Here is a 24,351-nt window from a genome sequence, read left to right as displayed (position 1 = left end):
AAAGCTGAACACACAAACGCACAGACATTGAGGGACCATGTATCTGCAGAAGCTCAAGTCTCCTGTGCAAAAACTTCTTGGTATTTACATTGTGCCTATGTTTGCCCTTGGGTCATGCTAATCCTGTAGGGTGCATGAGAAGAGAATGAGTTGCTCGAGGCAGACTGCTCTTGGCACAGGTACAGGCTTTCCTGCTGCTACGTTTGATCAGTCTGTGGTTAATTGAACCTGCAGATGTAGAAGCCACAGAGCACAGGAGGACTGCTGGCCCTGTGCAGGGAGAATCCTGCTGCCATCAGAATGATACCCAGTGTGCGGGAACCCTCCGTCCTGAGCACTGGGCAAGCTCTGAGGACCTTAGGAGACTGTGTGACTAGAGTAGCGACTGCTGCTCAGAGTGCCAGCTTGTTGATGGCTTTTCTCCTAGGAGGGCGTCCGCATGGAAGAGATCGTGGAAGGGTGTACCGGAGCTCTCCACATCCTCGCTCGGGATGTTCACAACCGAATTGTAATACGAGGACTCAATACCATTCCACTGTTTGTGCAGGTGTGTTGACTTCAATGGGAGCCTTTCAGACTTTTTGTTCCTAAAAATTGAGAGAATTGGAGACCTTTCTTTTTAGGAGCATTGGGAAGGAGGGAGGGGCAGAGCACAGCCTCCAAAGAACAGGGTCATGGCTGAGAACCTCTTGTGTGAACACAGACATGTAACACAGCCGAGTGGGGTGCTCCTGACACCCCACAGTGGGCAACTTTGTACATTTGGGCACAGGCCTTGCTTTATTTTGGGATTAATTGGGTCTTGTTTCTGTGCTTTCTCCATAGTTGCTTTATTCCCCCATTGAAAATATCCAAAGAGTAGCTGCTGGGGTCCTCTGTGAACTTGCTCAGGACAAGGAGGCTGCAGAAGCCATTGAAGCTGAGGGAGCCACAGCTCCCCTGACAGAATTACTCCACTCCAGGAACGAAGGCGTGGGTGAGTAGAGGAGCCTCCCAGCCCATTAGCCGTGTGCGCTGTTGCTGGGCCTGTCCTGAAGGGCCGCTTTCTCTTCCTTTCCCAGCAACCTATGCAGCCGCTGTTTTGTTCCGGATGTCTGAGGACAAGCCACAGGATTACAAGAAACGGCTTTCGGTAGAGCTAACCAGTTCTCTCTTCAGGACAGAGCCGATGGCTTGGAATGAGGTAGGCAAGCGGGGCCTACTCAGCAACCAGTGCTTGTTCTGCGGTGTCTGCGAGCCGTCTCTCTCGGGCCTCAGAGTAACACACATGAGGAGGGCTGCAAGGAAAGAGTCTGCTGAGCACTTGGTTGGGAGTCAGTTTATCAATTCTGTGTTTACAACAGTCTGCTTTTCTACTTTACATATACTTTCTCCTTAATTCGCCCTCAGTTATTTGAATCATGGTTTCTGGTAAACTTCTAAGTACATTTTAGACACCCTTTAGTCCCAACTAGAGTGCACAGTCCCAGTGGGTGGTGGTGTTTGTTGAGTGCAGTCTTGGGTTCCAAACAGTGAGTAATGTGAGAGATGGGTGTTCAGTAGGCATGTTCTGACCTGAGCCCTCGACTTGCCCCACCCACATCCCAAACCTGTTCCCATTGATGCCTTTGCTATTCCAGCCACTGCCCACTCAGCATCAGAGCCGTCTCTGTCGACTGCTGTTCCTCTAGTTCTGGAACAGCATGGCTGTTTTTAGAATGAATTGGTGAACGTTTTATGTCTTTTGATCTTATGTTTATAAATATTCAAGTGTGGTTTTGGAAATTTATATTCTGCCCTGTACCCATTTAGACTGCTGATCTTGGACTGGACATTGGTGCCCAGGGAGAAGCCCTTGGATATCGCCAGGATGGTATGTTGTAAAGCATTGATCCCCAGGGCTGGCCCACTCACCTGGGAGCCTGGAGTGGAGGAAGTGGTAGCTGCACTTGAGGTGGTCCCTGAATTCCAGAGTCAACAGCAGTGTCTTAGTGGAGCACAGGAGCTTGGCTGTGGCATGCTGCAGTTAGATGCTCCTTCTGCCAGCCCTCTCTGTCCCGACTTTTCCTCTTTGATTAAACATCGTACCTTTGTCTGGAGACGGGAGGGTCAGGGGTGGGTGATTGATAGTTGGTCCAGATTTGAGCCCCACAAAGTGCCGCTGCCATCACCCCATCCCTGAGGCTTTACCCCAGGAACTGCTGGAGCCCTGGCTTCTCACCTGAGATAGGCAGTTTGCATGCCAGGTAGGCTTCCTCCGTCTCCTGAGGCAGCCAGGCACAGTAACCTGCTGCCTCATGCTCTGCCAGGGCAAATGTCGCATTGAAGGCAGACTGCTGTGGTGAGGCCTGGTGTTGTGCAATTACTTAGGAGACTAGTTCCTGGTAAAATGTCCTGACCACGGTTAACCTGTCTTTCCTCTCTTCCAGATCCCAGTTACCGTTCTTTCCACTCTGGTGGATATGGCCAGGATGCCTTGGGGATGGACCCTATGATGGAGCATGAGATGGGTGGCCACCACCCTGGTGCTGACTATCCAGTTGATGGGCTGCCAGATCTGGGACATGCCCAGGACCTGATGGATGGGCTGCCCCCAGGTGACAGCAATCAGCTGGCCTGGTTTGATACTGACCTGTAAATCGTCCTTTAGGTAAGCAGCTTGTAAAAGCCAGTGTGGGTGGAACACTTACTCTGCCTACAGAACTTCAGAAAGACTTGGTGGGGTGGGATGGTTTTAGACCTGTTTGTAAATCTGCCACAAAACAGACACAGACCTTGGAAGGAGATGTTCGTGTGTGGAAGTTTCTCACTTTGATGTTTTTGCCACAGCTTTTGCAGCGTTAAACTCAGACGAGTAACATTTGCTGTCTTCAACATTAATAGCAGCCTTTCTCTCTATACAGCTGTATTGTCTGAACTTGCATTGTGATTGGCCTGTAGAGTTGCTGAGAGGGCTCGAGGGGTGGGCTGGTATCTCAGAAAGTGCCTGACACACTAACCAACTGAGTTTCCTATGGGAACAGTCGAAGTCAACTTTTTGTTGTGGTCCTTTTTGGTCGAGGAGTAATGATACAAATGGATTTGGGAGTGACTCACGCAGTGAAGAGTGCACAAGAATGGATCACACGATGGCGTTATCAAACCCTAGCCTTGCTGGTTTTTTTGTTTTGTTTGTTTTTGTTTTTTTTTTTTAATATCTGTAATGGTACTGACTTTGCTTGCTTTGAAGTAGCTTTCATTTTCTGCAGTAACCGTTAGTTTTAAGTCTCGTAGTGTTATGTTCTAGTGAACCTGCTACACCGATTTCTGATCTAAGAACTGAGTAACAGTGTAGAACACTAATTCATAGTCACGCTAATCTTAATCTGGAGACGTGTAACATTGTGTAGTCTTTTGTATAAATAGACAGATAGAAATGGTCCGATTAGTTTCCTTTTTAATATGCTTAAAACAAGCAGGTGGATCTATTTCATGTTTTTGAACAAAAACTTTATCGGGGATACGTGCGTTAGGGTCCATCAGTAAGAGGTGTTATTTGAGCCTTGTTTTGGACAGTTTACCAGTTGCCTTTTATCCCAAAGTTGTTGTAACCTGCTGTGATCCAATGCTTCAAGAGAAACGGTTATAAAATGGTTCAGAATTAAACTTTTAATTCATTCGCTTGTGTCCTGTGGTTTGTCCTGAGATGGATGGTGAGGGATGTGGTACGAGCCATCAAGGTGCCCAGGCTGTCAGGGTTCAGCATCCATTAGCAATGTTACATCAGAGACCAGGCAAACCAGAGGAAGTGTGGGTGTTTCCGCCTTAAATAAGTGACTGACTGATCCTGGCGCTTCTGACCCAAAGGCGCAGCAAGCCTGTGTAGCCAGCACTCCTTCAAGTTTTATCTTCTCGGCCAAGGACCTTAGCGCACTTCCTACAGTAGTCTCTGTTACAGTGAGTGATACTAAAGCTGAAGCCAAGTCAGCCTCTCCTGGACAGCACCATCCCCTGCACAGGAACACTTGGAGCACTTGGAGAGGGCAGCCCTTCCACTTTTTAAATGCTAATGTTTATCTGGACAGAATCAGCACCTGAATGGGCCCAGCAGAGCTGTCCTCGGGGTGAGTCTGGCAAGCAGCTTTGGTGCATTTCCTGTGCAGACCTGGTAAGACTCATGTTTGGGTCTTCTGAGAGAGCTGTTTGGCTTCCTGGGTTTTAAGGTTGTGCCTGTTAGCCAGCATTCTAGTTCACAGGAGGGCCCTGTGAGGAAGTCCTTCCCAGAGGTGCCAGCTGGGGTCCAGACAAGGTAGAAGGCAGGAACTGATCCCAGAAAGGCATGCATGCTTTTTCAAAAGGAGAGGTCCAGACAGCTGGGCCGGGAACAGCGCCATGTGTATATCTGCTTGAGCAATGGAAACCCTGCCCCTTTGTTCATATTGGGTGGGGCCAATAGAATTACTGCATTCAGGGCTTGAGGTGCAGTTCGGCAAAGCACCGGATAGCAGTAACCCCAGCAGCTCAGCAAGCTGTTGTCTGACCATTCTTCAGTGATCCTTCATAGAGCTGGGTTTGACAGAAAATCGCTGTGAGATACATAAATAGAAAAGCAGAGAACAAGGCTTTCGTGGCTGCAGGCCTTGGGGTATTCGGGGTCTTGAACATGCAAAACAAGTGACAGCAGAACCAGGGCCACCTTGTGAACACCTGCTGCACAGAGTTCAACAGAATCTGTTTCTGGGCCTGCCGGCTCTTGTCTAAACCAACTAGTCCTCTACCCCAGGACTCCTAGCTGCCGGCGAGGTCAAGGATAGGACCTTTTTATGCTGCCTCTAGCATGGGTGAGGCTGGGGCTGCTGCACCCGGGGAGATTTATTAGTGCTTTCTAGTTTCAGTGCTGGGGAAGGCGGTAAAGGACACCTTGTGAGCTGTCCATTGGGGAGACGCGAATCCTACACTCACCTTGTTAACGGCCAGAGCTGCCAGAGCACAGGAAAACGTCAGCCCCGTATCCTGGGAGTTCATGCAGGAAACAAAAGACGTGGGCATGGCAGTGAGCCTATAGCCGACCGCCATTGCTACCTAAGGATCCTCCAGGATGGTTGTGGCCATTTACCCTCTGGAGTTTCCTGAGAGCCAGCATATCCCGCCCTGCTCTCAGGCTGTGGGTTAAAGCAAAGGGCTTGAGCTGGGAGCTGTTGGAGAGGGCGAAGGTAGGGCCTGGGCAGCCACCTCCCTGTCACTTGTGTGCTTAGTAAGACTGAGCGGTGGAGGCAGAAGCCTGGGTCTGGACTGCTGGCCACCACCAGAATCCTAGAGCTCAGGGAAGGCAAAGGAGGAATTGTATTTGCTCTCTCTCTCTACCCAGCGCGCTCATGGTCTCCACGGCAATTTGTGGGGGAGGGAAGTGGCCAGGCAGGCCTAGCCTCTAGTAAGACAGGAGCTCTACTTCACACCACCAGGCCCCTCGTCTGTAAGCCAGCCACCTAACAGAACGTTCTGGAATGTTAAAGCCTTCCTGTTTTAGATTGCTCTGTGTTCTGCTGAAAGGGGGAGAGAGGGGAGGAGGAATGTCCCATTGCTTTGAAGCAGTTCCCTGCAGGATTCCAGAGCTCAAGCACAGAACAAAGGGAGATAAGACCTAGTCCTCTCTCTTAGAGCACCTGCCCACTCGGTTCATAATGCATCCAGGCCAGGACCACTGAGCCGCACGGCCCCTGGTGACACCGCTGGAGCCCTGTGAAGTCTTGGAGCTTTCAGCCAAGTCCTGCTTGGGGCTGCTCAACCTGAACCAGTCATGCCATGGAGCCTTGTGGGCAAGAGGAAGCTGAGGCCCTTGCAGGTGGCTGTGGGGACTAAAGGTAATTGGCATGGCTGCCTTTGATGTGGTCAGGCAGTGTTGCTGTTTTCGTCGTGAGGCTAAATTGGAGCTGGCAGGCTATCGAGATCATGTCACAGCAGGGCTGCCAGTGAATGTAGGCCCGTGCTCCCTGCTACAGAGGGATACTCTGCCTGCCTGCCTGCCTGACCTGGTCTGGCTGTGCACACCCCTCCCCGCAGAAGCAGCCCAGAGCGGCAAGTGGGCCAGAAACCTGGTTCAAAGCTGTTCCAGAGGCCTAAGGTCATCTAGTTGAAACTGCCCAGGCCCCACTCCACACAGCAGCCTCACAACCTTGAGCATCCACCAGACCTTTAGCACTTGGCAGAAATGGTAAAGTCTGAGGGATGAACAATTCTGCTGGTTCATCGCCATCCCCCCTAGCTGGATGGACGCTAGTGTTCCACACTCACTTGCACACTGGACTGCTGTGTGAATCTCACCCAGGCCTCCCTAAAATTCTTGGAATTCTCTGTTGCTGAGAAGGAAAGGAAATGGCTACCGAACACCATGGGAAGGTGAGGTCCGGAGCTGCTGCAGAGGGGCCCCGAGGCTTGCTTGGCCTCTGCAGAGGGAAGAAGAGGGCTTGAGGCTTCAGCTTCTGGCCCGGTGGTTTTATTAGCTCCACTTGAGGCTGGTGGGAAGGAGAAATGTGCGGGATCTGACCTCACGGTGCAGCTGACCATGAGCCCTTGTGCGGCCTTGTCTAGTGCCCAACAGCCTGGAGGAGTTCTAGGGCCAAGGAAGCCACAGTGGTGTCAACAGGCGAGCTGTGGAAGAGAAAGAGATGGCGTTTAACGGGCAGGAGTGGTCAAATGCTCCCTTTAAAGGCCACATACCTGAAAGACCAGCTGGTTCTCAGAAAAGCCCATATTAAAGCCCCAGTGTCACAGTCACAGTTGAGCCAGTGTGTCCCTGCTATGCCTCAACATCAGGACCTGGGCACCAGCTGCCTGTGTGGACCTGTGGGGCAAACACTGTGGGGCAGCCTGCCTGCCAACCCAAGTCCCTGCTTCACAGACCTCCCCACACCCACTCTGCCCCTCCCTGCTCTGTACGGCAAGGTCCTGGCCACTATGGGCCTTGTCTACCAGGAACTGTGGGATACTGCTGGGAGATGGCAAGTGGGCAATTAGGAGCTCAAAATAGAAGCTTGTTGTGTTTGAGACACATGTAAACCAGGCTGCGAGCAAAGAAAAGCGTGGCACTGGGGCAGCCCCCTGAGAGAGCAGACCGTGGGTGGCAGGCACTCTCAAAGGCAAGGAGAGAGAGCCCTTAGCAAGTAAACTAACAGTGGGTGGGGGGTGGGGGGAGTGCACCATGAGAGCTGCAGGCAGGGACCGGGGCTGCCACCCAGAGACAGTTCCATGTATGCATTCCTGCTCTGCCATCAAAGGCCCTGATGGATGGTGGAATGTCTTTGAACTTGGCCTTCTTCTGGCAGAGCCCTGGCCAGTCACTTGGGGCCACACTGCCCACCAGAGCCCCAGAGGACTGGCATGGATGGAAGGCCAGCTTCCCAGCAGGGCTAAATCTAAACAAAGCCGTGCCACCCACTCACCCAGCCCTTGCAGGTGGGGATATCTGAGCAAACCCCAGCAGACAGGGCAGTGGCCGCCTGCATCCTGGAAGTGTGGGTGGAGAGGGCACAAGTCTTGAAGAACACTAAGCCTCCTTTGGACACATTTGATCCAAATTTAAGTCCAGCTCAAAAATAAGCTACCTTTGGTCTCAGGACGAACAGCCTCAGCAGGTGTGGAGGCCCAGATGGCTGGCAGGAAGGAGGGGGACCTCCCTGCTTAGTGGTCAGTCCACCCTGGGCACTGAGCGGTGTTCCTGACCTACGTCTCACAGCATGGGTCCTGGCAGGTGAGGAGGGCCCTCCCATCCAAGCCAGCTTTTCTTCCTGACCTTACGGGACTGGAGTGTGAGCTGCATGGGATCGACTTGCAGGGCCTCAGCCAGTTTCCTTCAGGTGGACCCCCAAATCCCAGACACTGTCTATGAAACAAACCACAGGAGATGCCAGATACCAGTGAAGGTTAGGAGGGGGCTCCTCCCCAAGGTAGGGGATCCTGGCCAGGCTTTAGCCGTGCTTTCCAAATTGGATTCCTCTTTGGCTTTCCCTGAGGGCCACGCCTGCCTTCAGTGTGTGTGACATACTTCTTAGCTGTCACTGCTTCGTGTAGATCCCCTAAAGATGGGCTGAGGAAGACAGCCTGGTGCTGTGGTCAGGGCCAAGACTGCTGACTCCCACGGTCTCCCACCACCAGGCCTGTGTTTCCACAGTGGGCAGAGTCCCATTGTACAGTGACCAGACACAAGATGGCCCCTGATATGGGAGGCAAAAATGGTCGAGAACGTTTGCTGACCTGACCTGAAGCATCAGCCACTTGGCTCCCATACCTGTGAGCCAGAGCCAGGCGCCTCAGGGCCTGCAGAAGGTCGCCAGTGTTCCTGATGCTTTCCAGGTGCTTCTCACTGGAGGTGACCTGCAAGGGGAGAAGATGACAGCAGTCAGCTGCTCCTTCCCTGGTTTGTCCTGGTGGGTGTCAGGCCCACACAGCAAGCATACAGCCTGTATTCTAGGTAACATCACAGAGGCTAGTGAATTCAAGACAGCCTTGCTCCCGTCCCCACGAAGCTGACACTGGCTGGCCTCAGGTCACCCCCACTGCTCAAGAAGTTCATGTCTTTCCCCTTGGTCATAGCAACTACAGCAGGATTGGCGTCCCTCGTTCTCAGAAGAACCTGAACAAACAGTTCACAGGGGCAGTTAGGTGTGCACGGGGTCCTGAGCAGAAGAGACCCACTGTCTGTTCACCTGCTGTTAACTGTGGTTCCTGTAGAGACACGAGAGTGACTTACAGGAACTGCACAGAAAGATGGCTATCAGAGGATGGTAGCCGTGGCTCCCTGATGGTTGGAGGGAGCACAAACTTCAGGCTGCATCAGGTACATCTAGGCCCATTTGCTGCTCCTCCGAGCCCCCAAAGGGGATCACATGCAGGCTTGGTGCACGCAGAGGTGGTACTTCAGAAAAGTCACCCCAGAAACTGCACTGAGATGACTGCCTTTACCCACACGAAGGCGTGGGAGGCAGAGTTGGGAAACTGCTGGGACAGTTAAGTGGCCACGGGACTGGACCGTGGTCACACCATGAGCACAGCATGAAGAAAGCTGGAGGTCCAGTCTAAGTGAGACATCTTTATCAGCGTTCCCCACATACACTAAGGTTCAGAGAGTCTTGGGAAAGGAGGCAGAAAGCGCGAGAACTGGAGGATGGGGAGGAGGCTGTCAAGTGCTGTGTTCTTTCTGGACATGGCTACTGCACCTAGGAACCCAGCAGCTTTAGGCCCACCAGTGCAAGATCTAGGTGTGCACGGGGTCGGGGTGGGCAGGAATGCTCCCCACACAGGTAGGTTTCCCATGATGCAGTGGGTGACCTCATACCTGGGCACATGGGCAGCACTAACTGGACCTAATTTTTTTTTTTTTTTTTAAGGACAGAGTTGGGTGAGGGAGCATGTTGGGGAGATGCGAGAGAAGTTAGGGGAAGTTAATATCACAGATTTTTAAAAAGCAAGTTGAACTCACTGGAAACAATGAGATTTGAGGCACACATGAACTTTAATTGCAGCTGCTGTCTTACAAGGACGAGTACATTAGACATTACAGCTATGTAGAGTTCCAGAGCTGCTGAGTGGGAAAGAGGACCAACGTGTCCACCCACTGTCTCCCTGAGCATAGATGCCAAGTCTGAGTGCTCAAGCAGGCTGTCCAGGCAAACACAGCAGGCTGGCCTGGGAAAAAGGCCACAAATGCCTGAGTTGAGTACACCTGTTTTACTAGGCATGGCCACTTTAAGCTTGACACACCCCACGTCTAGAAGTCCCCAGAGACAAGTGGACAGAGCTCCAGGAGATGCCCAACTGGAGACGTGGGAAGGAGAGCGTTCTCAAGCCCCCAGGGTGTACAGTTTTCGGGCTCCCTGCCCCCCCCCTTCCCCCCCCCCCCCCGCAGTGGCAGTGACTGCAGCTGGTCACTGGAGTCGGCAGATGAAACACCTTCCTTTGCTCTAACAATGTTGGGTTCTGATGTGACACTCTTGTGGACATAGGCAGCTTCACAACAAACAGAAAATGAAAGACCTGGAAGCCAGAAGGTCCTGGGAGGGGCTTGGGAATGCAAGCTCACAGTGCAAATGCTGGGCTCCCCTCACCCCACCTGATTGCAGACATGGGACGATCCGACAGCATTGCATTACCAGAGACCTCTAACATCCCAGTCTGAGCACAGGGGCAGGGACACACCAGGTATAGTCACATGACACGGGAACCTTTGGTCCAAGTCTGAGCACCGTCTGAACTGTCTCAACTTGTGGTTGAATCTACAGAGCAATTTCTGCTACTAAAACAAAGCTAGTTACCACCAGCAGGTTTCCAGCCAGCCAGGACTGCATGACATGACATTTTAAACACCAGGATGAAATCTGAAGTTAGCATCTAGGAAAGTCTAAACTTGAATTAAACAATGGTATGGTGGTATATACCCTTTATGCCAGCATTTGGAAGGCAGAAGCAAGCAAAACTCTTCAACTCAAAGTTCAAGGCCAGCCTGGGCTGTGTAGCAAGTTCCAGGCTAGTCAGAGCTCTGTGGTGAGACTCTGTCTTAGACAAAAAGACACAGAGGTGACACAGTGACACAAGCCTTTGGCTCATCTGACCAAGACTAAACTGCCAACCACTTAACACTCTAGAAACAGGGAATGTGTAGGAGGAGCCAAATGGTAGCAGAGAAGTGATTCCCACCACACACACACACACACACACACACACACACACACACAAATAATAATTTTTTACCATTAAAGCAAAGAACCAAATAAAACAAAACCAAACAAGAACACAACACAGGCTGACTCAGCAGTGAAAAGGAGCGTCACTGAAGACATGAGCAGAAAGCCATCTGTTTGAACACACAGAAAAGGCAATGCCCACATGAGCAGTCTCGGAGATGCAGCTGTTGGAACTGCAGAATAGGAGGATGGAGAAAGAACGTGTGAAAACAGAAATCCCAGCTGCATGTGTTCTAGGTGTGGCAGAGGTGGTGCCCACCAAGATACTCCCCCACCTCACACCCCAGTACCCCATAGCCCAGCCACGCCTGTGGCAGAGGCCTGTCGCACAGCACTTGGGAGGTCCAGGCAGAGTTCAAGGTCAGCCTGGGCTACCTGAGGCCCTGCCTCAAAACAAGCAGGCATGTGTTCATGGGTGCTGCTGCCTGCAGAGACAGTTTTTGGTCTCCAGGGACTGGCATTTCAGGTGGCTGTGTAGCTGTCCACCATAGGTGCCGTGAACTGGATGCCAGTCCTCTCCAAGAGCTGAGTACAAAGTATGTTATAAACCCACTGCTACCACTAAAGCTAGCAGACACGAAGACATGACAGATCAACCAAGGTGCAACGTTACACATGTTCAAGCAGAATGGAAGAGAGCCGGAAAGGAGGAAGCAAGGGAGCCCTGGGTGCGAGCAAATAAGTGGAAATGACGACCTGTCAGTGCCCCGCAGAGTGGCAGCTTACACCCAGCAAGCAAGTTTCTAAATGAGTTTTAAAATAACCCAGCAACATACCAGCCTCCAAAATGCTTACTAAAACTATGATAGAACACCTGGGAAGAATCTCTTCAGATGCAGATAGCTAACTGGAAAGGAACCTGGGGGTAGGGGCAGGATAGTTGGACAAGCCATGGAACCCAGTCTTAAGGTTCACCCAGGGCTGGAGCGACCTTGCAACAGGGCACTGGCCAGAGGGGTGGGTGAAGAAGCCAAGGCCACTTAGGTGTGAGTGGTGGCTTCCTGGTCCCAGGGCTTGGTCTCTCCAGCCACTACAGGGTGTGGAGCTGAGCTGAGAATCTTCTGATCGGCTGCTTTCTCAATAAGTCAGTTTCACCAAAACCCTAGCTGGGTCTGTTCTGTGCAAATAGGCCTGGAGAGACTCTGTACCTTCTTCGGCATGGGGAGGTGAGCTGACACTTGTCCACTGGGCAGCTGAATTTACACGAGACAAAGACTCTGGGAGGAACACTTCAGAGGGAGCCCAGCAATGAGAGCTCTTCCTGCGGGCACCAAGTCTTACACACCCAGAGGCTGATCCAGCGTGGCTGGGTCTTGCCACTTGTCCTCTGCCCAAGCAGATCTCAGTATTTAAAATGTCACATGGCAGGTGCCTGTTTCTCAGCTTTTTTCTTGTCTTGATTCGTCAGCCAGGTCCAGCATGCCAGCCATCACTTCATGCTGGCAAAGTGACCGGTAGCATTTGGCTACCGTCAAATCAAAACAGGAACAAAACTTAAACTGAATACACAAAGCTCACCCAGTCATTAGAGTTGGGGAATCTGAGCTCAGTATTAAGGCCGGTTTGACCCAGTTTTATTTCTGAGGTTGTGATAAAACTCTGACAAGCAGCAGCTTAGTGGAGAAAGAATATTTATGGACCAGGTTATTGCCCATCATTGCAGCAAAGTCAAGGCAGGAACTTCAAACCTCAAGCCATATCACATCCACAGTCAAGAGCAGACAAAAGAATGTGTGCTTCTTGCTTGGCAGCTAATGCCTAGCTCAACTACCCATTCTCAAATAGTGGAGAATGCCCTGCCTGGGAAGTGGTGCTGCCCACTGTGGGCTAGGTCTTCCCATATCTACTGACAAGACAACTCTCACAGGTCAAGCAAGTGTAGACAGTCTCTCGGAGGTTGTGTCAAGTTGACAACCAAGTTTAACCAAGAGTTTAGAAGTGATGCCGAGGCCATGCCTGTGTGTGTGTACATGCATGTACATGCATGTCTGTGTATAAGCATACACATATACATAGTTATACATACACATGCAGTCTATAAAAATACAAAACCTGGAAACATACCCAGCCTGACTCCCTGAGCCAGCATCCATCACACTGGTATGCACAGAGCACCTGACGCAACCCCACAGCTGTCCTACAGAACGGCCCTCAGGTCCTCCCGGTCTCATGACTGCCAGGTAGTGTCTTTGTAAGGACTACCTAGATTCTGGCTCTCTGATCTGGACTTCAGCTTCCCACACAACAGCCCAGCATGAGGAGCCATCATGGCACCTTGAAGGTGGCCGGCCTCTTCAGTGTGCAGCCAAGGCTGTGAGAGCAGAGACAGATCCAAGCCTGCATATCAGAATGGACTCTGCTACCCGTCTTCGCAGGCCTCAGGAACTGGTGTCGATAAACATGATTCCTTCACGAAGCTACAGAGCAAACTGCTCCCCCATAGCCATGTGTGTGTGTGTGTGTGTGTGTGTGTGTGTATGAGCATGTGCGTGTGCATATGTGCGTGTGTGTGTATGAGCGTGTGTGCGTGTATGAGCATGTGCGTTTGTGTGCATGTGTGTGTGAGCATGTGCGTTTGTGTGCATGTTTGTGCATGTGTGTATGAGCATGTGCGTGTGCGTATGTGTGTGTGTATGTATGAGCATGTGCATTTGTGTGTATGTGTGTGAGCGTGTGTGTGTGTGCATGTGAGTGTATTGTGAGCATGTGCATGTGTGTTTGTGTGTATGTGTGTGAGTGTATGAGCGTGTGTGTGTGTACATGTGTGAGTGTATGTGTGTGAGCGTGTGCATGCACCTGCTGTAGCACCGCCCAGTGTGGGCAGGCCCCCGCCCTCGTGTTTGTTTATAATTGTCAATATCTTTGGTGATCCTGTGTGACAAAGCAAAGCCAAGGCCCCTGAGCATCTCTGACAGGTCTGGGCAACGCTGACAGACGGGACACACGGGGGCAGCCCAGGTGCTCCATGGCACTTGTTCCAGATGCGTGCATCACGCGAGGAAGATTAGTTTTAGTTCTGTGGCTTCAGATCTTACAGGTACAAGCAGAAACAAGCAGGTAACTATGACAACTCTACTTCACAGAGTTAAAATTTCAGAACCAAATCTCCCCGTTCAGCCCTCACACTAGCCTCCTACCTCCTCTTTGTCTGCCCGGATGCCTTTTCTTATTTCCTCAGAGTCATCTCTCTAGACTGCTTCTCAGGACACTGATGCTGGGACAGGCGTCCCAGGAGAGCCAGCTGGTGTGGCAGCATGGGCAGCCCCTCCCCTGCCCTCCATCATGTGCTGAGGGCTACATGCTGGGTCTTCCCAGAAGCTTCTCTCTATGGCGGCTGCTGAGGTCTCACCTGGGCTCGCCCACACTGTTGGGTGCAAGACTCGAGTTCTCAAGAATCACTGGGTGCTGACTGAGTGCATCCCAGATGGAAGGATGGAGAATATTCACAGTCTCCAGCTGCTGACCTGCATTCCGGGTAGTGGTGGGGGTTCCCCAGAATCCACTTAGAGTTTATCTTCCTCACAAAAGCATGTTGGGCTCCTAAACAAGAGGATGTACTGGAAAAAGCTAGAGATGTCTCAAAAACAAAATTGACCATGTCTTAGTCAGTGCTCTATTGCTGTGAAGAGACATCATGACCACAGCAACTCTTATAAAGGAAACCATTTAACTGGGGCTGGCTGACAGTTCAGAGGTTTGGTCCATATTGTCATGGCAGGAAGCATGGTGGCAGGCAGACATGGTGCTGGAAAAGGAGCTCAGAGTTCTTCATCTGGATCCATAGGAGAGAACCACTGGGCCTGGTCTGAGCTGAAACCCCACCTGTCAACAATGTGACACCTACTCCAAACGTGCTACCCCTCCTAATGCCACTCCCTAAGTGCTCAAGCACATGAGTCTATGGGGCCATCCGTACTCAAACCCACAACCTGATCGGTAAGTGGACAAAGGAATGGGCAGACAGTTCTCAGAAGAAGAAATACAAACAGCTGGTACGGATCGGGAACAGCCTCACACCTCAGTCACCAAAGACATGGAAGGCAAAACTAACTGAAATTTCATCGCACCCCAACCAGAATGGTGAGCATCACGAAAACAAGCAAGGCCTCAGCAGTCAAGAACACCGGCTGTCTTTCTGTAGGACCCAGGTTCGATTTTCAGCACCCACATGGCAGTTCAAAATTATCTGTAGTTCCAGTTCTAGGGGACCCGGTGCCCCCTTCTGGCCTTAATGGGGACTAGACATCCATGGTGCACATTCAGGAAAAACACCCACACACATAAGTTACATAAATAGCCCGGCAGCAGTGGTGCATGCCTTTAATTCCAGCACTCGGGAGGCAGAGGCAGGTGGATCTCAGTAGTGCAAGGCCAGCCTGGTCTACAGAGTGAGTTCCAATATAGCCAAGACTGTTTCACAGAAAAACCCTGCCTCGCCTCGACAATCAATCAACCAAACAATCAATAAGAAAGAAAGCAAAGGGAGTGGAGAGGAAACTTGAGCTCTGCGGGTGGGAATGTAAACTGGAACCATTGTGGGAATCAGTCCAGAGTCCCAGGTGATCCACAAACCACCAAGGGCAGCACCCACAGGAATCTACGTCAGCACACCTTGGGGAAGCTGCGTGGACGGATGACAGTGGAGTGTCACTCAGGCTGAGAGGGAGGCGGAAAGGATGTTGTCTGCAGGAGGATGGATGTGAAGTGAGCTCGCCGAAGTCAAAGGGGACATGCGCACAGCCCGCCCCTGCACCGCTTCCCAGATCTGAGCCGGTGTCATACAGAGGGTGCCGGGGTCAGGCTGGCAGTGCTGGCCTTAGCTAGGCGCTGATGCTGGTGGCCTTATTCTCTCTTCAGCCTTGACTTCCTCCTCCTGGGTGGTCTGTGCCTTGCTCAGCCTAGCAGGTCACCTGCTCTTCACATTTGACCTGAACCAGCCTAGGCAGAGGCCACGGATGGCAAGATGAGGGTCTCAGTGTTTTTCTTTGTCGCCCCATAAGACACAGTTATGTTCTAGATGAAATTCATCCACAGTTGCTTCCTCTTTCGCTTGAGCCCAGCCAGTTCTCTCAGCTCTCCACAGGGCAGGTAAAATGCCCTCACTGCTTAGAAACCGTTCATAATTGCATCTCTTTCCAGCCATTCCATCCAGGGTGTTTAAAGTGTTCGCTGTAGGAGAGCTGCTCTGGGAAACCTGTGAGGCCTGACTGAACTAACTACCCACCGCAGCCGGGCCCAAATAAACGAGGCGAAGAAACAGGCTTAATTGGCAAGAAATCGGAGTTGTGGACCTCTTATGGGATTAGCCATAAACCAGGGCCTACCCAGAGAAAGTTCTAGTGAAAGATACGGTCAGGGTGCACATTTGCCGAGAGACCTAAAGCAAGTGTTTGGAAACAAAACCAAGAGTCTCTAAGGCAACAGCAGGGGGCAGTGGGATGTGGCTGCCATAATTCCTCACCAGAGAGAATGTTCCAGGTGGAAGACATCACGTGACCTGGCAGATGTGAGCATGTGGGTCAGAAGTAACGAGGTGCCACCGAGGAGACACTGTGTGCACTTGAGCCATGGGCATCACAGCAAGCTGGCCCTATGACAGTGGGGGCACGGATGCTGTGCTCGGGGTCAAGATGAATATGTGTATGTATGTGTCTGTCTACTTGTCTGTGTATGTGCGCATGTGTGTATATGCATGAGTATGTATACGTGTGTCCATGTGTGTATGCACATGTATGTGGGGAGGGCAAGGCGAAGGAGACTTGGAGTGGGGGAGTAACCTAACTGCCATCTTCGGCCATTTCTCTGGACTTCCCTGTGGAGGAAGGGAAGTGGGGTGGAGCTCTGTCAGGTCGAGGCCGGGTTAACCTCACAGCCTCCTCCTCTGCTCAGTTCACCTCTTTACGAAGGGAAGACACTCCGAGTGTTAGCTGCTTAACCACATGCTGTTCAGCCACGGAAAGGGCAGCGAGGACATCCTCACGAGGTCCCCTCCCCCAGTTACAGTGTGAGCCCCTGCATGCATTTCCAGTTCTTGGGATTTGTGAGCAGTTCCCCAGCTTACCGCATATTTTAATGTTACCCAGAAACACAGGCAGACAACAGCACAATGAGCTAAAGATTCACTAACTTCCCTGAAGGACCGAAGGACCTGCCTCTTGAAAGCTGGTGGAGCCCTCAGAATTAATCTAAATTATTCATGAGGTCTTTGCCACCCACAAATCCAAATTCACATTAAGCCTTGGCCTAGACCTCACGGCTATAACAACAGTGGCCCAGAATAAAGATGTTCGTGGACCCGAGTGACGAGATCCCACGGATGAGCAGTGTGGTCATTCCACACCAAGAAGCCGGGTTCCAGCTGGTGCTGCCCCAGTTCCTGTCACTTCTCGGGGTCTCGCGTACACTGGAAAGATTGTGTGACAAGCTGCCGCTGCCTCACCTGCACAGCCCAGATACCCTGGGCTCGGGGTTTTGCCTGCTAGGAATTCTGGGTAACATTACATGAATTTTTAGTAAGCTATGGTTGCTCCCTGCACTGCCCCCCAACCTGGCTCAGAGGCCCACATTCCAGGGGAGTCAGAGCAGAGAAGTGTGTTATTCTAGTAGAGGGGGACAGAGGGAAGAAGGGAGGGCGAGAATGGGTGAGTGAGTGAGTTCCTTGCAGCCCTGGGAAGGCTCCTTGTTGTTCTCTATAATGGCCCAGAGGACAGGGATGGAGCTGAAAGCTAGGGGCACCGGGCTCATGATCCCAGAGAGAGCGGATGTCCGGCACTCACCCCCCCCCCCCACCAGTTTCAAGGCGGCACTATGGCACCTGGTTAAGGACTCTGCAGCAACGCTTGCACACGGAGTTTTGCTTTAGACAGTGTTTGTCTTACCTGGCACGCACTCAGGCAATTTGGAGGCAAGCCATTAAGAATAGAAAAGCAAAACATAAGATCAAAAGATCAAACTTTACAGAGCGCCCACAGGATCAAAGTCCCTGCTCATCCGGGACTGCAGGAGTGTTGTCGGGCAGAGGCAGAAAGTATGTCTTCTGAGAAATACCCTTTTCAAAGAAAGATGAGAGCCCACCCCTAAAGGATGGCTGAAGGGTGGGGAGAAAGCTCCTGGGGACTTGCCCTGACAAGTGGGGAGTGGGTGGGATGCTAAGGTCCTCAGGGAAGCATCTGCACTCTTCCCTCACGTTTCAAGAGGCCACGGTGACAATCGAGCCTGGCCCAGCTTCCATAGTTACCCAGGGGGAGCAGGTGGGCCTGGATGTCACACAAGCCTGAATTAAAGGCAGGACAGGATGGGACATCAAGTGCCCTCTCTGGTGCCAGGTTCTAGACAGTGACACAGCGTGATAAGGAGGCAGACCCCTGGTGATCCGCATGGGCCTGACATGGTAGAGCGCATGCTGGAAGTGCCCTCTGAACCACAGGCTCGGCCACGGGGCTGGCCTCAGGCAATGGCTTTGCTGACCAGGTTTTCCTTCCATGGTTGCCTGCTGGTGCTAGGTGTACACTAGGCTTGTAGCCTACACGCAGCACACAGCTTGACCAATGGCTGCTTTCCCAGAGTTCTGGGGAGTTGAGGTTTAGTTCCCTTTGGAGGAAGCGCTTCTCTTCGAGCTGACCTATAGCTGCTGCTGCTTCCTGGGTCACCTCAGGCCGGAGCTCTTGCCGCTGTGCCCTTCATTTGGCTGAGCAGTATGTGTGTTTGAGGATGACAGTGGCTGCTCACAAGTGGCAGGAGTGGCCACGGTTAATCTCGCTATTGACAGAAACTTGAGAAACTGACTTAAAGCTGGAATCCTGAGAGACTACGCTTGCTGGGGCCTCACTTGGAAAGACATGTTGACAGGCCTGACGGAATGGGGAACTCTTTCCATCTTCGGAGATCAACTCCTAATGCTGTCCTATAGGTTGACGAGGGTATATTGTTTCCGTGAAGATCCTCCAGACATGATTGCCCGGTCCCTGTGAGACCCCTGTGAGGTGGGGTGAGTAAGGCCGCAGAGTGAAGACTCGCGAATGAGTCTGGTAGCTGAGTAAGGCTGGGTTTTCAGATCTGTCCAGGTTGGGACTCCGAGGCTACAAACCTTCTGTCAGCTAAAGCATCCCCTATCTCCCTGTTCGTCTAGGAGCAGACAGGGAGGAGGCGGCACGGCAGAGAACACCGAGGTTCAAGATAGGGAAGATGCTTCTTTAGGGTACAGCCATAGCGATGGCACGGGGGGGGGGAGCTGGGGGCAAGTAGGCCAAGGCAGAGATCTAGGTCATGGCCTCCTGCTGCAAACACAGGTTCCCTTCCTCTATTCCGCGCTCCAGTATTCCCACACGAGGCCTCCCTACCCTGCCTCTTGCTCTCTCTCTGCAAGACTTCCACAAGAAAGTGGCAGGTGTCCAGGTGCCGGATGTCGGCCATCTCCTCACGACTGGTCCTTCTAAGGACCACAGGCCACACCTTCCTGGTGGCAGGATGCTGCACTGTGCATACAGATGGCTCGCTGAGGCTGGCAGAGGAAGTGGTGCAGAAGACTTCAAAGATGCCCCAGTAATCCTGAGCCTCGGAGAGCCTTCAGCAACTGATGAAGCTGAGAGCTGAAACACACAGACACACACACAGACACACACACATACACACATACATACACACACACACACAGAGCCTCGCAGCAACTGGTGAAGCTGAGAGTTGACACACACACACATACACACACATATGAGAGAGAGAGAGAGAGAGAGAGAGAGAGAGAGAGAGAGAGAGAGAGCGCGAGCGAGCGAGCGAGCCGTTACCCAGCAGGCAGGTTACATGAAGGCTGAGCAAGCACAGGATTTAGGAATTTTTTTCCCTCTTCCAACAAGCAGGAAGAAATCATTTCTGTTTAATTTGGTAGAGGAAGAGACAGGACTGGGGCAGACAGAGGGATATGGTTTCCTGCTGGCTGGAGAACTGAGGGGATATGCAGGCTCCCCGAGTTACACCCCTGGGATATGCACTTCAACTGGGAATGGAACAGGATGCTTATCTTTGTATTGATTTTTCTTGGTCCAAAATTCAGAAATGAAATCAGATCAAACGGGACCTGCAAGGGGTGAAATTTGGTTGTGTGACTTTGATCTCAGAGAGCCAGGACCAAGGAAGGGCAGCCTCATTCTCCTCTCGCCCCAGGGCACAGACACTCTGGGCATCTTAGCTCTCATCTGATGCTGATAAAACAGAACACAAGACACAGGTGAGTTACAGAGAACCAAGATATATGTGTCTCTCTGCCCTGGAATCGGAAGCCCCAGGGCCAAGAACCTGCCACACACAACAGTCTTTCTGCTGTCACTAAAAGATGGAGGGAGAGAGAAAGACTGAGAAGACGGAGAAAGGAAGGAGAAGGAGTGGGAGACAGGGAGACAGGGAGGGAAAGTGGGGAAAGAGGAGGGAGGGGCAGAAGGAAAGAGGGAGGCAGGAACACACAGCCATGTTTCAGGAGCTCTCTCTATGGCAACAGCTCCAGGCCCTTCCTTCATGACCACTGCTCAAAGGTACCAGCCCCTAATACTGTTGCCTTGAGGATTTGATACCCCCTGATCTCTGGGGACAAGGTCCAAGCCTTGAAAGATGGCTCCAACCACACAAGAGCCTCGCCTCCTCCTAGGATGGCGCTCTCATTTTCCAGAACCCTCGCATAGAGGTGGGGGCCGCAGTCCTGAGGCACTGGGGGTGGGGAGGTCACTGTCAGTCACCAGTGTTTACCACGGTCACACGTGAGGACACGGTACACACAGTCTGTTTTCTTAAGCGTGGCTGGAAAGCCTTTTGGACCTTGATCCCGTGAGCCTGTGTAAACACAGTCAGAGGATTAAATGTCTTTACAATGGCTTTCAAGCTGCCAGCGTCTGAGGCGGGTGAGGAATGAGTTATGGGAACACAGTGACTTCTTTGATGAGAAGAGAGCCTTACATTCGGGTGACTGTGAAACCCAGTGCCCTCCCTTCCTTCCAAATGCAGTTTTGCCCAGGCACTCCCCTCCACACAGTTTGCCCCAAAGTAGGACTTGGTCAGCCAGAGCTAACCCTGACGAACTCATTTCTAGAACAGTACCTCAGCCTGAGGTCAGGGGGCCTCAGAAGGAGTGTGCTGTGGCCTTCAGAGAAGGCTCCCCACTTTAAGGTTTCCATGTGGCTCAGAGCACCTCCATTGGGGCTCTCTGTACTGGAGTGAATGCTCGCTCTGTCTCCACCAATCTGACACAGAAAATCTACTTCCTGCTTATAATGAAAGAAATTACTAGAACATGGCCCTCGGAATACTGTGAGGAGCCTCAATTCCCAGAGCCCTGATGGGCCCGATACTTGGTACTTAGAAGAAAGCTGTGAATGCTGTATTTTTGGGCTGCATTTCAGGGAAGAACCCCTCCTGGAGTGGCCAGGGTGCCCAGCTAGCATAGACTAGTCAAAGACAGTGAGCCCCAGGGTCCTAGCAGAACAGGCCTTCCCACAAAGAGCTGCCTGCCTGTGTCACAAAGCTGGGAGTGGTCAGTGGAAGCAACTGTCCACTCCCGGTCAGCTCATCTGTTTTTCTATTTAAAACCTTTTAGATAACCTATTGATCTGGTCGGGGCAGTTCCTAAACTGCATACCTACCAGGCCCCTAATTTAATGGCATGCCATTGTCTCAGCACTCTGAACAGCCGGGCTATGGCCGGGCTTGCTGGGCTCACTGGGTCAGGTGTTGAGGGGACTACGGTTACCTCTGAGAGCAATTCCACATGCTCCAAACTTCCCCTTAGATTTTACAAGCTTGACTTCTCTACAATGATCATAAACACAGCCCCCTGAGTTCGCCATGCTGGAGTTCATTCTGCAGAGGCAGAGGCTGAGGCAGTTTTCTCCAGTGTGAGTCTAGAGTCAGCCCCTCGGGTATCTGCCACAGAGAAGAAGTAGCACAGGGGACCTTGGGGTATTCAACCTAACTTCTCTGCAAGAAACTCAGCTTGGGGCTCAAAGGAGCAGAAGAAACCATCGGAGGGGGTGAGCTAGCCTAGGACCCTGCATCTCATGACACTGACCTGCTGCAGTCCTTGCTGTTTGGGACTTCTGGGTTGATGAGCAGATATGACGGGAAGATCGTGGCAGCTGTCTCTGGAAGAGTTGCTGTGTTTGGGGTTTTACATCAACAGCCACAATCCTGGAGCAAGCAGGCTTAGAAAGCACCACAGGCAAACAGTGCAGAGAAAGGTCGCTTCCACGCAGCTGTAAAGTCAAGGAGTTAGGAAGCCAGCACTCACAGGCTGCTTGTGCTGCTGCGCTGTGCTGTGCTGCACTGCTGTGGTGTGCTGCGCTGCTGTGCTTTGCTGCTGTGCTGTGCTGTGCTTTGCTGCTGTGCTGCACTGCTGTGGTGTGCTGCGCTGCTGTGCTGTGCTTTGCTGCTGTGCTGTGTTGTGCTGTGGTGTGCTGCTGTGCTGTGTTGTGCTGTGGTGTGCTGCTGTGCTGTGCTGTGGTGTGCTGTGGTGTGCTGCTGTGCTGTGCTGTGGTGTGCTGTGGTGTGCTGCTGTGCTGTGCAGCGCTGTGCTGTGCTGTGCTGCTGTGGTGTGCTGTGGTGTGCTGCTGTGCAGCGCTGTGCTATGTTGTGCTGTAGTCGCTGCTGTGCTGTGCTGCTGTGCTGTGCTGCTGTGCTGTGCTGCTGTGCTGTGCTGCTGTGCTGTGCTGCTGTGCTGCTGTGCTGTGCTGCTGTGCTGTGCTGCTGTGCTGCTGTGCTGTGCTGCTGTGCTGTGCTGCTGTGCTATGCTGCTGTGCTGCTGTGCTGCTGTGCTGCTGTGCTGTGTTGTGCTGTGGTATGCTGCTGTGCTGTGCTGTGGTGTGCTGTGGTGTGCTGCTGTGCAGCGCTGTGCTATGTTGTGCTGTAGTCGCTGCTGTGCTGTGCTGCGCTGCTGTGCTGTGCTGCTGTGCTGTGCTGTGCTGTGGTGTGCTGCTGTGCTGCTGTGCTGTGCTGTGCTGTGCTGTGGTGTGCTGCTGTGCCGTGCTGGGCTGTGTGAGGCCTATTGCCTCCCCAGGTATTTTATAATGCTTCTGTTGGCACCTGCAAACTAGCTCACTGAGCCCTTTACTCTGAAGAGCCGCATTGCAAGAGTGGTGGCATCCTATGGGGTTGACGTCATCTAGCAATGATGCACCAGGATGGGGCACCAGGAACTGTAGTTCCTTGCTGCTGGAAATGCAAAAAGGAGTAGCTGCTTTGGAAGCTTGGAGTGTTCCTTACAAACCATGTCAACGCTTCCCATATGCTCCTGGGACCACACTCCTGGTAATTACCCAGGAGTGGAAACAGACATTTACACAGAAACCTGCCCACGGAGGCTCGCAGCACACTGATAAAATTGGGAAGCCACCAAACCCAGCACCTTCCAGAAGGTGAAGGGGTGAGTTCTGTGTGCTGCATCCAGATGCAGGAAACTTCTGTGTTGACAGAGATGAGCTGCCAAGCAGTGACCAGACGTGAAGAGAAAGTCGGTGCAATGTTATGAGGGACAAGAGCCAATCCGAAAGGGGTCCGCACTGCTTACGCTAACTCTGACACAATCCAAAAGGGGTCCGCACTTCTTACGCTAACTCTGACACAATCCAAAAGGGGTCCGCACTGCTTACACTAACTCTGACACAATCTAAAAGGGGTCAGCACTGCTTACGCTAACTCTGACACAATCCAAAAGGGGTCCGCACTGCTTACGCTAACTCTGCGGCACTGTAGAAAAAGAAGAACCAACTACTGTGCAGTAAGAATGATCATGGGCTGGCGAGGTCTGGGAGAAAAGAAAAGGACAACACAGAGGGGCAGGACAGATGTTTGGGACAGTATGGGGTTCAGCATTATACCAACTGATGTGTGCCATTGCACACTTGTGCAGACCCATGGGACGCCTCACACTGAGTGTGAACCGCAGTGTGAATTGCAGACTGCATGGTGTCAAGAAGGCTCGTCAGCTGTAAAGAATGTGCTAACACCTCCAGGCCAAGGGGCCCCAGAAAATTACAGGCCAAAGAAGCCGCCAAGATGCTCACGGCTGGACTCTAGAGGTGGCCGTGTTCTCTCCTCGACTCGGAGGCTACACATGGGAGGGTGTTGAAAAATCTCTGCACCTTTCTTTTAATGTTGCCATGAATATAAAATGGATCTAAAAATAGTCTCTAGTAAAAATAGAAGAGGAGCCACATAACTCAGTGTGGAAGAAAAGGCCCCAGAGGGGAGCAGACAGCCGTCAGAACTGAACCTTCTGGGGCTCTCAGCCATCCACCCCAAGGGTGGGCGCTTAGCATCAGCTGCGTGGACACTCAGTGCACAGCCACCACTGCGAGACCACACGGTGCACCTTGCCAGATGTGCCACCACTGCGGGACCACACGGTGCAGGTGCCAGATGTGCCACCACTGCGGGGCCACATGGTGCACCCTGCCAGATGTGCCACCACTGCGAGACCACACGGTGCACCTTGCCAGATGTGCCACCACTGCGGGGCCACACAGTGCAGGTGCCAGATGTGCCACCGCTGCAGGACCACACGCTGGTTTGACTCCCAAACATTCTGTGATTTGTTTGACGTCTTCCGGCAACAGAGAAGCTGCGCACAGCTTTGCTCCACACCCCTGGAAACGTCAGCAAAATGAATGAGAAAAAGCAA

General features: G+C 52.2%; 2 protein-coding genes across 8 annotated transcripts in view; one reads left to right on the top strand and one right to left on the bottom strand.

The window, feature by feature from the left end:
- Ctnnb1 (catenin beta 1) overlaps nucleotides 1-3,637 on the top strand; it is a 29,015-nt gene extending 25,378 nt beyond the window's left edge. For all 3 annotated transcript variants that reach the window (XM_050141476.1, XM_050141477.1, XM_050141478.1), the window contains exons 11-15: nucleotides 428-547; nucleotides 826-976; nucleotides 1,062-1,183; nucleotides 1,792-1,852; nucleotides 2,409-3,637. In XM_050141476.1, the coding sequence (XP_049997433.1) occupies nucleotides 428-547; nucleotides 826-976; nucleotides 1,062-1,183; nucleotides 1,792-1,852; nucleotides 2,409-2,617 (663 nt within the window). In that variant the 3' untranslated portion in view covers nucleotides 2,618-3,637. The remainder of the gene's footprint in view (nucleotides 1-427; nucleotides 548-825; nucleotides 977-1,061; nucleotides 1,184-1,791; nucleotides 1,853-2,408) is intronic.
- Nucleotides 3,114-24,351, bottom strand: part of Ulk4 (unc-51 like kinase 4) — a 271,119-nt gene continuing 249,881 nt past the window's right edge. For 3 of the 5 annotated variants that reach the window (XM_050141472.1, XM_050141475.1, XM_050141473.1), the window contains 2 exons: nucleotides 8,243-8,328; nucleotides 3,114-6,606 (listed from right to left, as the gene is read on the bottom strand). In XM_050141472.1, the coding sequence (XP_049997429.1) occupies nucleotides 6,543-6,606; nucleotides 8,243-8,328 (150 nt within the window). In that variant the 3' untranslated portion in view covers nucleotides 3,114-6,542. The remainder of the gene's footprint in view (nucleotides 6,607-8,242; nucleotides 8,329-24,351) is intronic. The other 2 variants (XR_007591527.1, XR_007591526.1) reach the window with 2 other exon arrangements.

Source organism: Alexandromys fortis, unplaced genomic scaffold, assembly GCF_014885135.2.
Source record: "Alexandromys fortis isolate MF-2015 unplaced genomic scaffold, M_Fortis_MF-2015_v1.1 scaffold_44, whole genome shotgun sequence".
Lineage (NCBI taxonomy): Eukaryota > Metazoa > Chordata > Mammalia > Rodentia > Cricetidae > Alexandromys > Alexandromys fortis.
The sequence above is the reverse complement of the archived record's forward strand: the minus strand, read 5'-3'. Positions and strand labels throughout refer to the sequence as shown.